General features: G+C 40.5%; 3 protein-coding genes across 6 annotated transcripts in view; 2 read left to right on the top strand and 1 right to left on the bottom strand.

Moving 5' to 3' along the window:
• Positions 1-13294, top strand: part of LOC135333311 (mitogen-activated protein kinase kinase kinase 21-like) — a 101566-nt gene extending 88272 nt beyond the window's left edge. The window contains exons 7-11 of one of the 2 annotated variants that reach the window (XM_064528271.1): positions 8213-8439; positions 9068-9155; positions 10724-10825; positions 10874-10964; positions 13101-13294. The gene's annotated coding sequence lies outside the window, so the exon portion shown is untranslated. The remainder of the gene's footprint in view (positions 1-8212; positions 8440-9067; positions 9156-10723; positions 10826-10873; positions 10965-13100) is intronic. The other variant, XM_064528270.1, reaches the window with a different exon arrangement.
• LOC135333352 (dnaJ homolog subfamily C member 25-like) overlaps positions 1-13894 on the top strand; it is a 32825-nt gene that overhangs the window by 17960 nt on the left and 971 nt on the right. The window contains exons 1-4 of one of the 3 annotated variants that reach the window (XM_064528332.1): positions 6567-6755; positions 6963-6991; positions 7046-7105; positions 7333-7435. In XM_064528332.1, coding sequence (XP_064384402.1) covers positions 6647-6755; positions 6963-6991; positions 7046-7105; positions 7333-7435 — 301 coding nt within the window. In that variant the 5' untranslated portion in view covers positions 6567-6646. Of the gene's footprint in view, positions 1-6566; positions 6756-6962; positions 6992-7045; positions 7124-7332; positions 7436-13894 lie in introns of those variants that run through there. The other 2 variants (XM_064528331.1, XM_064528330.1) reach the window with 2 other exon arrangements.
• LOC135333036 (CWF19-like protein 1) lies at positions 25-3355 on the bottom strand. Its single transcript, XM_064527971.1, has 8 exons — positions 2974-3355; positions 2557-2644; positions 2375-2485; positions 1978-2178; positions 1783-1875; positions 1362-1478; positions 857-970; positions 25-180 (listed from the first exon to the last, which is right to left on the bottom strand). Exons 1-8 carry the CDS (start codon positions 3102-3104, stop codon positions 166-168), a joined length of 870 nt encoding a protein of 289 aa, XP_064384041.1. The 5' UTR covers positions 3105-3355; the 3' UTR covers positions 25-165.

Genomic DNA, 13894 nt, shown 5'->3' with positions numbered 1-13894 from the left:
TAAAAGTGAAAATAAAGAAATTAATCATCGTTGTCAGTTCATGTGAAATCAAAATAATATGGTTCAAAGTTCTTCCTCATTTCTAGAGCAGCTTTCGTCTCCTCGTCCTTTGTTGCCACACACGACTTCCAGTTGATCCAATTGGGCAGAATCAGAACGAGAGGATCAGCCAACAACTCCCTGCAGACGATATTGCAACCAATAAAAGCATTCAACATGTCATTAATTGGTTTTTAATTACCTTCCAAATTGGAGAGAGAAACGTACGGCCTGGTACATACCTATTGTAGGAGTGATAGTGCGCATGCGCTTCAAATTACTCAGAATATGGGTAATCGTACTACGAACGTAAATTATACCGTTTAATAAGAATAATAATGTTCCGTAATATTTTATCTCCATGACTGAGTTCTGTGAAGCTGTGGCTTATGTCATCTATTGCGTTGGTCTAGAAGGCTTGAACACTAATTTTAAGGCTCTCATCTACATGTAAGTCTAGGATGGTCCTATAGCTGGGTTGTCTTCGCAAGTAGAAGTCAAGAGGCACCATACACTTCCCATAGACTGTACAGATCTAAGGTAAGACATCCTGACCATACAACCGTCATAGAGGTAGATGAGAGCCTCTTCTGACTTTAGACTAGTGTGAAAGCCTTCTGAAACAACGCAATACTAAGCTGATGTACATAGATAGAACATAGATGAGAGAAAGGATTCTGGTGAATAAACTAGCGCATGCGCACTATCACCATGCAATAGGTACCAGGCCGTATTTTAATCGGCCTAGAATCGAGGCTATAAAAGGCTTAGAGAATGGTACGTAGAACATGGTACAGCTATGATGTGTGTGTGTTACCTCTGAGGGTGGTGTTTCCCTGGGCACAGTCTCAAGCCACACCCCCATACTCCACCCATAATCTATGAAGGCTTGTCTCAGAGCATCAGATGGAATCTTGGTCACTGGAATAACCTACAGTGACCACCATTACCATCACACACTAACCATACACAACTATCAGTCAACACATCTACCATACACACACTAACATGTACCGTATTTATACAATGTTTCCACATAATTATGTAAGTTTGCGAATGCTAATGGCTTCACAAATAAGATTTCAAAGATCTATATTGGTTCTTGGAATGACATCATGATCTCTTTTAGATGAAAATTAATCATAAAACCGTTGAAATTGAATACACAGAATTCAAGTTATGGCAGCTGAAAGAGTCCCTGAACCATAAAAAGAGAAATCACATTCCTCTGTTTGCCCTCAAAACCTTGTAGCCTAATCTCAACACACCAACCATACAGTATCAATCACATCACATGATAATACGGCCTTGACGGTACTGACCTGTAGTTGAAGATGCTGTGATTTGTAGTTTCTCTCGAAGATGACACACGACTGATCTTTGCTGTTGAAGTACTTCCTCAGAGCACTCTTAAACTTTCCAAGCTCCTCCAAAACCTCCTACAGTAATAGAGCACAGGTCATACAGTGTACATGCATGATATATGGTATAGTGATCTCTGCTTACACAGTGGGCAGACCAACAGTGGCTGTACTAAAGAGGTGGTCTGCTAACACAGGTCCAAACACATGCTATGGAGACTTTGGGGCCCATTAACCTGGCTGTATTATAGAGGGTGGCCTGCTTACAGGCTGACCACTACAGACTGCTAAATAGTACACACAGAGCATGGAAACATACTCTCCACAATACAAACAATGACTATACACACACAGCAGTGGTACACACAGCACATGAACTCACTGGTGGTGCGTCAGTGGAGGCTGCATAGTGACCGATGGGTAGGACCAGCACATGCTCTGGTACCATCCCACCCTTGGATAAAGCCAGGTACGTCTATATAGGGTATACAATACAAACTGTTAGTGGTCTGCTATTTGTGAGCTACATTGTATTTTGTATGTGCAGTATTAGCAAGTACAACACACTCTATCTCACATGATCTCCGATGGAGACCACGAGATGTTTCTCCACCTCCTTGCCCCCCAGACAGAACCAGCACGGTCCCCTGGGCTGGGGAGGGGGTCGTCTCTTTGCAGGGGGTCCTCCGTCCTGTTGTCTCTTCTGTTTGCGATGAGCAAAATCAAGAGCCCTCTTGTCAAAGAAGAAGTTAGGCCCAGCCTCCTCTTGAGACTCCCTCTGCACAGTGTGTGGGGTAGGTACACAATAAACTTTGACCTCTGCAAACATGGTGGATTTGAACTACAACACAAATGGTGATATCTAGAGATAGGACTCTCAGAGTGCTACATAACGCAAGTCTTGTTTGGAAAATTGGTATATTGGCCCTTCAACGATAGCTACATAGACATTATGGGATAATAGTTTTCCTTACCAAAAATTTGACTAGTTCAGTGTAGGGACAGTTGGTGGCAGTGGGTGGTTGCTGAGTCAGCTCTTTCTCGTCCATGGAGCTCATGGGTGTGACAGAGAATGCATACAGGTACTGCAGGTATGAAGATGATGTCATCATTAATAACATGTAATACTAATGGGACTAGAATGATTTCAACTCACTCTTTTCTTCTTGTCTGGATTTCCCACTTGAGCCAAAGCTAAGAATCGTGTCACATGATGTGGCTTGCCTTGGAGGATTTTGTGATTCCTGCATGAAATGAAGCACAATACAGTTAGCATCAAAAGTTGTGGAGGTATTACTGTGTAGGGATTTAAAGATGAGGACATGTAACATGTACGTATAATTACAAGCGTTAAATGAAGTATCTTCGAACAGTCAAAACTTTAAGTTCTGTTGGTCCAATCACATTCATTTTCAGACATACATGTAGAGAGATGCCTTTCAGATGATGTGTTAATTATTTTCAACCAGTTTTGACAATGGCCTGAACGGACTCAAAAAATCAAGAAATTGTACCAACAGAACTCTATTTAAAGAGCTGACACTAATAATGCAGGTGAGCATACTGAACGTACCTGTACGGTATTCTCTCATAGAAGGTTTGGTGTAGAGCTGCAAAATGGTAGCGTGGCTTGAGACACATGGCCAGTTTACTCAGAGGCTTTGCCCCCACTGCACTCAGGTCCAGTCCGTCCTGCATGAGCATAAGGTATTATTAAGGTACTGGTCCATCCTACAATAACTGGGAGCTAGGTCTCACAGGAGCCACTGTGAACTTGTCCACTGCCCCGGGCCAATCAGAGGTGAGGAGAATGTCCACTCCACGGTAGCCCTCTCCACTGCACTGACCCTCCAGCCAGGACACATCAGAGTCAGTGAAATATGGTCGCTAGAGGGAGAAACAAAAACTAGTTCAACAACTTCTCCAGGTGATTGGGAAGAGAACTGACCAATAGATTATCTCCTTTGTCTTGATGCTGATAGGTCCTCCCCTGGTAGCTCCCACTGAGATAGGCCACCCTCAGACCACTAGACGCACTGTACACTCCACGCTGGAGCAACAAATTGCCAACACTCACAACGAGCTTGTATCTAAAGCTACGAAAATAGCTGAACTGGAAACAGATGTCACCAATCTCACTGCACAAGTGGAACAAGAGCAAAGAGTTATTGCTGAAAAAGATTTGACCATTGCTGATAAAGTATCAACTATTTTTTCCAAAGATTCGATGCTTGCCTCCAAGGACACTTCCCTTCAGAAGAATAAAACCACCATTCAGAGTTTAAACAACCAACTCACCAAAACCAGGGACTACCTGACCAGCAAACCACAGGTGAGCTCATCAACACTGTACCACTATAAGTGCAGTGGCTGGATCGAGACCCCCCCCCATATTTCTAAGTAGAGATGACTTATCCAAGCTGTACTATGTAGATAGCCTTACACTTATCCATTAAAAAAACTACACCCCCTCCCCCATTGAGAAATTGCTTCCTACGCCACTGCACCTAAACATGACTGTCATATCTCTTATTGTATTACCACTCTAATAGAAGTAAGTACCATAAGACCTCGATTTAAAGCGACAGTTTTTAATAATTACGAAGCCAGAGGTTGAAAATTTGAGTGAACATGAAGTAGTGTAACCCATAGATAGAAAAGGGAGGGATTGGAAACGAACAACAGTTTCAATGATATCCATTGAAACACTCCTCGTCTTGTTACGTAATCACATTCTGGCGGGATTGTAACAAAGATTTTCTCTGACTCAGTTCTTGCAGACGTTGACTTAGACTTCTGGGTTAGGCCAGATGCCCGTGGCTTAACTGTATTCATACCTGGTAAGTTAGAGCGTCATATAAACTCACTTCAGTAGAGTTGAAGCAGAATAATAGGCCAGTTTTGTAGGGTAAGGTGATAGTCAAAATTATGTCTCCCTCTAGCACATATGTAAAGCTGATTTGCAGTTTATACTTGTGTCAAACTGTATACTTGGGTCCTAGTGCTTTGCGTAAGTATTACTTTTTGAATGATACAAGTGAAACTTTCATACTATATCAATAAATAAAGTATTTCAGGAGTGTTTTTTGTCTCCTTTTTTCATCTCTAAAAAGGGCTAGTTGAATATATTCTGCTAATATACTGTTAGAGGAGTATTTGAAGTTTTGCATTGTCTTTGTTTGCACATACAGAAATGCCGTGAAAATTTTGAATCGTCATTCACGAAAGAATGAATTTAGGATTGCTGGTAAGCATGCTATACTGATTATTGCCCACACTATACTTTTATAACAATACCTGCAGTGAGGTCATTTGTGGAGATGTTAGATATCTGTTCACGATACCTGGAGTCATCAGCAACAGGTTGTGTCAGGACCCCGTTAAATTGGCCAACAAAGACAGAGGGGTAAATCCAACGAGAACCCGAATGTTAGTGAATTTGCTAAGAACACATGCACAGGCTCTTCGGGTGATCAACAGCACATGTGCAACAATTAGAGGCAACTGCTGAAAGACAATAGAAGGCGACCATTGCAGCTAGGTGATGAGAATAACCCCTTCCCAAAAGAAGGCACAAGCATAACATGTTCAATCACATTCACATGTTCAATCACATTCACATGTTCAATTCTTAACTGTGATAAATAATTTTTCAATTCTATAAATTTAACTGTGCATGATAATTAAATGATGCTGCAGAGTGTCACGACTTCAATTCTGATCACAGTAAAAGCCCGAACCATCACACTATGTTCAGAACCCTCCAACGAAACTATCAATGCAGAAGCTGCATGTGTTGAGGGCAACTGCTTCCTCTGGTGATGAAGCTTTGAATCTATATACTCTCTGTCAAAACAGTCTTAAAAGCTTCCTTAAACCTACCTGCATTAACATGAAAAGGAAAGAAAGTAAATGGAAAGTAATTAATTATTATTTATTATTAACAAACAGTTCAACATCACTTACTCTGAAATGGAGCCGGAGCACTACTTTCCATTGTACAGTGCAAATGTAGACCTGAGCTAGAAAGCCATTCTTGAGAACTAGAAAGCCATATACTCGAAATCAGCTGGCTGGAACACAATTTTTATTTTGAGGAAGTATAAGTATAGTGATCACTTCCCTCTTCGATCTATGCTTCCGGCAGACAAGGAGTGTTCGGCACACGTGATTTGTTTCCAATCCCCTTCCTCTTCTACTAAGTATCTATATAATAGTTAGACACTGTTTAGGAAGTTTCTACATAATTTAGAAGCCCAAAGGGCTGGTTGTAGTATCCCGAACGCAGTGAGGGTTCTACTAGCCCTGAGGACTTCTAAATCATGTGGAAACTTCCTAAACAGTGTCTAAGCATTTTAGATCATAGCAACCATGAGTATTTAGCCAATCAGATTTGAATGTTCTTATCTAATCTTTGCTACATGATTTTCTAAATAATAGTTATAGACTGAGTCCAAGGTCTCTATGGGGTTTTGAGACCTGAAGGCCCGAGGCTGTAGCATCTCGAGCGTAGCGAGGGTGCTACTAAGGGCCTGAGGGTCTCAAAACTCCATAGTGACCGTTGACGAGGCCTATAACTGGTTTAGAATAGTGCTAAGCAAGCTAGGCTATATTAGCACAAAGAAGACTCTGAAACCAAGAGTTTCTACAAGCCTCAAGCAACGTTAAAGCTTTGCTCTGGCTAGTCTACATAAAAAAACTCACATTGATGAAGGCAGTTTCTGTTTCTTGAGAATCACGCATTGCAAATAAAAAGTTGCTATTGTCATAGTAGTTATAGCTCTGCACTAGAGCACTAGCTATTGTAGCTGCAAGAGAGAGATAAAAGCTGCAAAGCGGCACTGCAGAACGCAAAACTTTAAAAAAAATTAATTTTTAATGATGCACTGTATCATGTTACTATGACTTCAATATAAACTGTGTGATGTTGCCATGTTCCATACAAGTTAATCTTGACATCATCTTGCCTGTAGGCATAATCAGTATAATAGACCTACTTAGAAGACCTCAGGTCCATAAGTGAAATAATGGACCTCTCAGTGACCTATCAGATTGCAGTATTACTACAAGCATTTTCTAAGTGAAGTACATGATTTTCTATTGAAGTACATGATTTTCTAAATTGGATAGAACATTTCCTCTAACCAATCAGATTGCAGTATTTATGACAAACATGATCTAAGTGTAACCAGCCCCTTCCCCTTATAGACTATTGCAATGTCAGCATAAACGACCCTTGAATCCTGATGAAGACACTAACTGTTCTCCTGGTGTCCTGTGCTCTGTCAGCGTTATTCTCCAGTGCTGCTGGTCTCCTGGAGGGACTCTACTGTGGCAGAGAGAGCTGCTATGACGGTCAGTCCCTACACTCACTATTGACAGAGTGTGTGTGGTTGGAGTTGTGGATTATATTAGATCTGGCTAGCTCATTTTAGAGCTGACCAGAGATGCTGTGATTGTAGAAACAGGTGTATCAGTATAATTATCTGTATGAGCTGTTTCTACCTATCATTCAGGCCAACACCTGACTAGCTGATAATTATTCTCGTTCCCTACATGCAGTTCTTCAAGTGGACAAAGATGTCACAGCTGTAAGTACGTGGTGGAGCTATTGACTGTGCTCACACACTGTTGCTTGGTTACAGGCTGAGATGATGAGAGCCTATCGACACCTGGCACTGGAGTACCATCCTGACAAGAACAAGGTAACAGAGGGAGAGTTGGTTAGTCTCAGTAGATATACAGCTAGTCGAGTCCTAAACCATCTCAAAATGCTTATCTAATGATCTTTGTAACTTTTTCTAATGTAATGGTGCCATAGTAAAGTGAATTGCACAGTGTAGACACATTGTATGTACCCCCTCCCCTCATGAAATGAATACTATACTCTCCATTTCTTTGTGTGCCCCTAATACCTCACTCCCCCCTCCAGGCTGAGGGCTCTAGGGAGAGGTTCCAGCTCATCAGCACGACCTACGAGATACTGAAGGATGAGGAGGAGAGAGCAAACTATGACTACATGCTTGAGAACCCTGGTAGGTACAGGGCTAGGGGGTAGTTATTACTCACTACCTATACTAGTAACTAGAGACAGTTCCCCTGCAATTGGTGATAACTTTACCATGGCTACTCTAATGGCAGTTCTCTGTTTGCCTGTTAATTGGATAGTTATGCTAATGGAGTTGTTATATAGAGAGATGCATTCTTAGGAAGTAAATAGTTGCTATAATAGCATCATTCACATCGTACGCCCACCACACACACTCACACAATAAGTTACTGCCCCCCCCCACAGAGCAAGTGTACCGTCACTATTATCACTACGACCGTCGTCGAGTGGCCCCCCAGGTGAACATCCGAGTGGTTGTGGGTGTGGCCATCAGCGTCATCTCGGCTGGTGGCACTCGTACAATACAGCCATCACTGCAGCTTTCAGAATGCCAAGGTCAGACTAGTTTGCAAGGCATCTCAAAACAGAGGCCATTATTGAAGTTAGGAACCTAAAAGATGCATTTAGTAGCTGTTGGTGTGCTACCATACGGTGTGTATAAATCAGCAATTAGTTTCCAGTCCACATTGTCCATTTCTATTTTTATGGAAAAAGCGTTGGCTATCTATGATTATAAGTGGTGCTTTTTCAGAATCAGGCCTCTTTTTAAGCCCATACAGAAGACTTCAGATTGATTGATACACATTTTATATCATGGCAAGTAAACACATACCCACAGTGTGTGAATGAGGTGTTCACAGTGGCTGTATTTAAGTATAGCATATAAAATCCTCTGTAGACATGTAGTTATTTATGTCCCCAGATATTGTGGTAAGGCTGAGGAGCTGGCAGTGGAGAAGGGGTTGTTGAAGGAGGGTCAGAGACAGACTCAAGGGAGGAAGTAAAGAACGACGAAGAGACTGTGCTACGGATAATTGTGCAGCTGCATAGCAACAAAGACTTTTTTTTTTATTTGCTGTTCTTGCAAAGAAGAAAAGAAGTTGAGTTTAGACATGGTTTGAGAGCTGTTTGACAAAACTGTGGAACTAGGTAAGTTTCCCTCAACATGCTGAACAATGCTGTACAATCTAATTACACAGCTATTGTATTGTACCAGGTGTCATACAGTACACAAGGGAGCATCTGTACAATGTAATTGCACAGCTATTGTATTGTACCAGGTGTCGTACAGTACACAGGGGAGCATCTGTACAATGAATTGCACAGCTATTGTATTGTACCAGGTGTCATACAGTACACAGGGGAGCATCTGTACAATGTAATTGCACAGCTATTGTATTGTACCAGGTGTCATACAGTACACAGGGGAGCATCTGTACAATGAATTGCACAGCTATTGTATTGTACCAGGTGTCATACAGTACACAGGGGAGCATCTGTACAATGTAATTGCAACAGCTATTGTTATTGTGCCAATTGTACCAGGGTGTCATACAGTACACAGGGGGAGTATCCCCTCTGGCTCCAACCCCCCCCCCCCTAAAATTTGCATTCAGGTATTAGTAATGGTGTATGACTGAGTATCCATAGCCTGTATACTAACCAGGGTATTGAAATAACATGCAGTTGACTTTTTAGAATGCCTTATATTTCCCCCCTCTACTTTAAAATCCTGTATGACACCCTGTAATAACTCTACAATATAATAATTATGCAGGAAGGACAAGCAAGTAAAAGGTTGAATGGGGCTCAACAAAGTGGAGACCAATTGAAGCTTATATTGCCCAAGTTTCATAGCACAATAAGTGAGTTATTTACTTCTTCTAATGAAAGCACCGCGGGTGCTGATGCCTCGGTGGAGGTGCCAAAGCTACATAACATAAAACTACTAATAGCTAGCTTTTATACACACATTGATTGATGATAATTATTATTGCTGCGCATGCAATCGCAGGGAAACTCAAATAGTGGGTAGTGATCGACCATGATTGTTGTTAATGCCTAAAGTTCAAGTCTGGCTGCAAGTCAGCAGAGCCTTGCAGCTCTCTTCTCACTCTTGCAGCTACCAATAGCTAGCGTTCTAGTGCAGAACTAACTACTAAGTAGAGTAGCAACACTCGGTGAACGAGTTTTGCTACGGACTCTTCTGAAAAGGCTGCAATGGCATTCCAAGTAAGCAAAACTAGGCATAACTCGAGAACGAAGCCTTATGTTGCAAATCCACAAATAGCAAGCCAAGAAAACATGACTAGAAGCCTATAGAAACTCTTACTTGCACTTCCTTGAGCAGCTGAAATAGTCTACACACATACACACACACACACACACACACACAAACACACTACGGAACCGTATACCTTGCTTGCGCATGCGCACCGCGAGACATAATTACAGCGCCACTCTAATTGAAGGGCCAAATTCACAAAATAGATTATCCAATTAAGCGCCAAGTTGCTAGCGCTTACATAATTAGAAATAACGCATCCTTAATTCGAGGCTACATGTACAACTGATCTGATAGCCTCGTGGAAACAGCTATACTATAGTACTCTATGTTGCTAAGCACCACTCTAATAATTATTATAAGTGCCAAACTGGAATTATGGTTTTCTTGTTCTATTTGTGTGCCACTGAAAATCTTTAGCAGCGCTGTAATTAGAAGAAAGACGGTATAGTAAGTATGTTTGTTTGTGTGTGTATTTTCACTTGGATGCCATGGCACTGCGTTTACAGCTAGCTAGGATAGATAGCCTCAGCAAAAAATGTGATTTGTTTTGACAGATTTTCAAATGGTAAAAAGCTTAGTTGGGTAAAAGCTAAGAAGTATAAATTAAACCTTGTACACACTTGCATTGAAGCTAGCTAAATACAGTTTCATTTTGAAGCTTGATACATCAAATGCGCACTATACAGCCACGCTTGAGTTCTGGCTTCTTTACTGTGAGACTACTCTGGTCCCGGTGAATGTCCGGAGCGCTATAGCTATTCGTTAACACATAAAGCTTAGTTCCATTGCACGCATGTCTGACCAAGAACCACTGCCGTTTTCGACTGTACTTGTCATAGCGTACATTGCACTATTATTGTATAGATGCAGTAAGCGGTCAATATAAGTTCCGTTTATGTAGTACGCCAGTACGTTTACACTGTATTAAAAGCGTTGCAATTTACCGTTGCACGTTGCAAGTATACGTTTTGAAAAAAAAACAAACAAAGAGACAATGCTAGTCACCTTGTGTATCGTAGCTAGACTAGTTACTTAGCTATATGCTGTACATACTTGATATTATGTTTCAATATAATTATATTGTACATTGTACATTTATAATTATTGTACATACTAGATCTACTGCTTTTCACGTGTACATTATAGTTGTGAGACGCCAACTGCCCAGAGGGAAACCACGCCATTCGCAAAATTTCCCCTAATTCCCTCTCACATCTAAAGTTCTTTCAAAATGGTACTTTTTTGAAGGTACTATAATTATTGTTGTAAGAATTGATGTGAAAAAACATATTGCAGGATGATGTTGAAAGTGACACGTGTTGGAGAGAGCATTATACTGGACACCCTTGTATGACCAGACCACTGTAAAGTATCGACACAATTGGAGGTATGTATTATTATGCTGCTGTATTGCCACAATGTTTTAATTTAATGGTATAGTGGCTTCGCCCAAAAAAACAATTCCAACAGTATACCATACTTTGACTTAAAGCCCCTCTCAAGTATAGTTCCCTTTCAAGTATAGTTATCTGCCTATATACGTATATATCGGTCAATATAATAAATTATCCCATTCCGTTTACGTAGTACGTTTAAAGCATTTTCATTTTGATACTGTATTAAAAGCGTATTTTACTGTACTGTTGCTATTATACCATTGCACTTTATAAATGTGGTGTGCTGTGTTTATGAATGCAAAGTGACAATCCTCTAGTAACATATATAATTATGGTTATACCCAGCTAAATTATGCTTAGCCTATAGTTCTACATAGATCTAACAAGAAATAGAACGCACCATTCACTGTACTACTTAGCATAACTGCTATAGCTAACTTACATGTAGCAAAGCTAGCAAGCTGCAAAATGTCGTGATTACTATAGCTGCATGGGTGGCCAAAGTAAATTTAACAACAGAAAAAAGCTCTTATCTTGAGCGTCCTTTTTAGTGTTTAATTTGCGCTGTATCAGTGTATTATGCACTTACTACGTAAATGGAACGGGGACTTTATATTTACCACTTTGCAAGTTAAAAATTGCTGCTATGGAAATCCCAAATTTCCTTGTGCACAAAACGATTTTCGATTGCCACACGTCCAAATTAATGCAAATCAATACTGCCACCTGTAGCATATTGTCTCTGCCGGCCTTGCAGCTGTATAGCTGTTCCTATTCAGCTAACAGTTCTATCGATATATTATATAGGACAACGCAGTTTAATTAAACTTTCGTATTAAGCTTTGTTGTTTAGCCCTTACAACGAGTATTGTCGGTGGAAGACAACTTCTCAATCTACTCTCTATATGAGATAATTGATGGGCCCGAATATTGATGCTGCTCTATAATAGCACAACAAGAACTCATTTGCATTATTATAGTCTCGCAAACTTAATTGTGCGTAAAAACGACTATAATAAGAGTTCATTAGGAAGAGTATGCAACTCCACTAACCGTAGTAAGCATTCTGTCTAACTTACATCACAACCACATGCTGTTGTAGAAACTGTAAAATCTTAAAATTAATCTGCGATGAATGGATGAATAAACGTTAGTGATGATTACCACTAATTTTATTCATTGCTTTTCCTTATCAGCATTGTTATATTGTTATTGTTGTATCTCAAGTGGCTGTGGTTACATGCAATAGTGAGTTTGCCTCCTGTGTACAGTCTATTGGAGTAGCGTACTCTTCCTCTTGGTCCTAGTGTTATATGACTCTTTCTGTAGCTACAATTCTTTGCTTTTGGCTCATGTACTTTTTTATGCACTCGGCATTTGTCATGGATCACAGCAAAGGCTTTTCTTATTTCGCCCCATAATAATTATAAGTTTCATTGCAATGCTGTGAATAACCCCACCTCCTGTCAACAGACTAGTGAATGCTATCAGTGGAGAGGTGGGGGGGGGTGGAACAACCTTACTTTGTTCATGCTATGAATGGATGAATAAACGTTAGTGATGTCTTATTTCGCCCCATAATAATTATAAGTTTCATTCCAATGCTGTGAATAACCCCACCTCCTGTCAACAGACTAGTGAATGCTATCAGTGGAGAGGTGGGGGGGGGGGGTGGAACAACCTTACTTTGTTCATGCTATGAATGGATGAATAAACGTTAGTGATGTCTTATTTCGCCCCATAATAATTATAAGTTTCATTCCAATGCTGTGAATAACCCCACCTCCTGTCAACAGACTAGTGAATGCTATCAGTGGAGAGGGGGGGGAGGGGGGGTGGAACAACCTTACTTTGTTTATGCTATGAATGGATGAATAAACATTAGTGATGTCTTATTTCACCCCATAATAATTATAAGTTTCATTGCAATGCTGTGAATAACCCCACCTCCTGTCAACAGACTAGTGAATGCTATCAGTGGAGAGGGGGGGGGGGTGGAACAACCTTACTTTGTTCATGCTATGACTGATGTTATGTACCTAATCTATACGCACTTTAATTATTCTTATACTTGGTTATAATTCTACTGGCTTTATGTGACATATTTTTCTACTTCACGCATGCAGGTGATACTGAGAAGTCAAAGGCAGTATCTTACAATTGCAGTGAACTGAGTGCAGACTTGCTATGTTTAACTAACTATGTTTAAAAAAACCTTTCACTTTTATATCCTCGATCATCGTTTGTTTAATTAATACAATTTTAATACTGTATTGATGTATTATTGTTTCTAATGTTTGAAATTGATTTAGCACAACTGTTTCAGCACATTAGAATTCAGCACATGTGCCGGTTTAGCACATCAGGTTGTTTAGCACATCAGGTTGTTTAGCACATGTGCAAACGTGCTAAAACTGGATGGAGACATTGTTTAGCACGGTTTTCTGTGCTAAATCAGCACGTCTTTTTTCTCTGTGTAGTCCTAAACCATCACAAAATGCTTTGTAACTTTATCTAATGTAATGGTGCCATAGTAAAGTGAATTGCACAGTGTAGACACATTGTATGTACCCCCTCCCCTCATGAAATGAATACTATACTCTCCATTTCTTTGTGTGCCCCTAATACCTCACTCCCCCCTCCAGGCTGAGGGCTCTAGGGAGAGGTTCCAGCTCATCAGCACGACCTATGAGATACTGAAGGATGAGGAGGAGAGAGCAAACTATGACTATACATTCTTGAAAACCCTGGTAGGTACAGGGCTAGGGGGTAATTATTACTCACTACCTACTAGTAACTAGAGACAGTTCCCCTGCAATTGGTGATAACTTTACCATGGCTACTCTAATGGCAGTTCTCTGTTTGCCTGTTAATTGGATAGTTATGCTAATGGAGTTGTTATATAGAGAGATGCATTCTT

Source organism: Halichondria panicea, chromosome 3 (genome assembly GCF_963675165.1).
Source record: "Halichondria panicea chromosome 3, odHalPani1.1, whole genome shotgun sequence".
Classification (NCBI taxonomy): Eukaryota; Metazoa; Porifera; class Demospongiae; order Suberitida; family Halichondriidae; genus Halichondria; species Halichondria panicea.
Note: the sequence above shows the minus strand (reverse complement) of the source record. Positions and strands in the feature narration are given on the sequence as shown.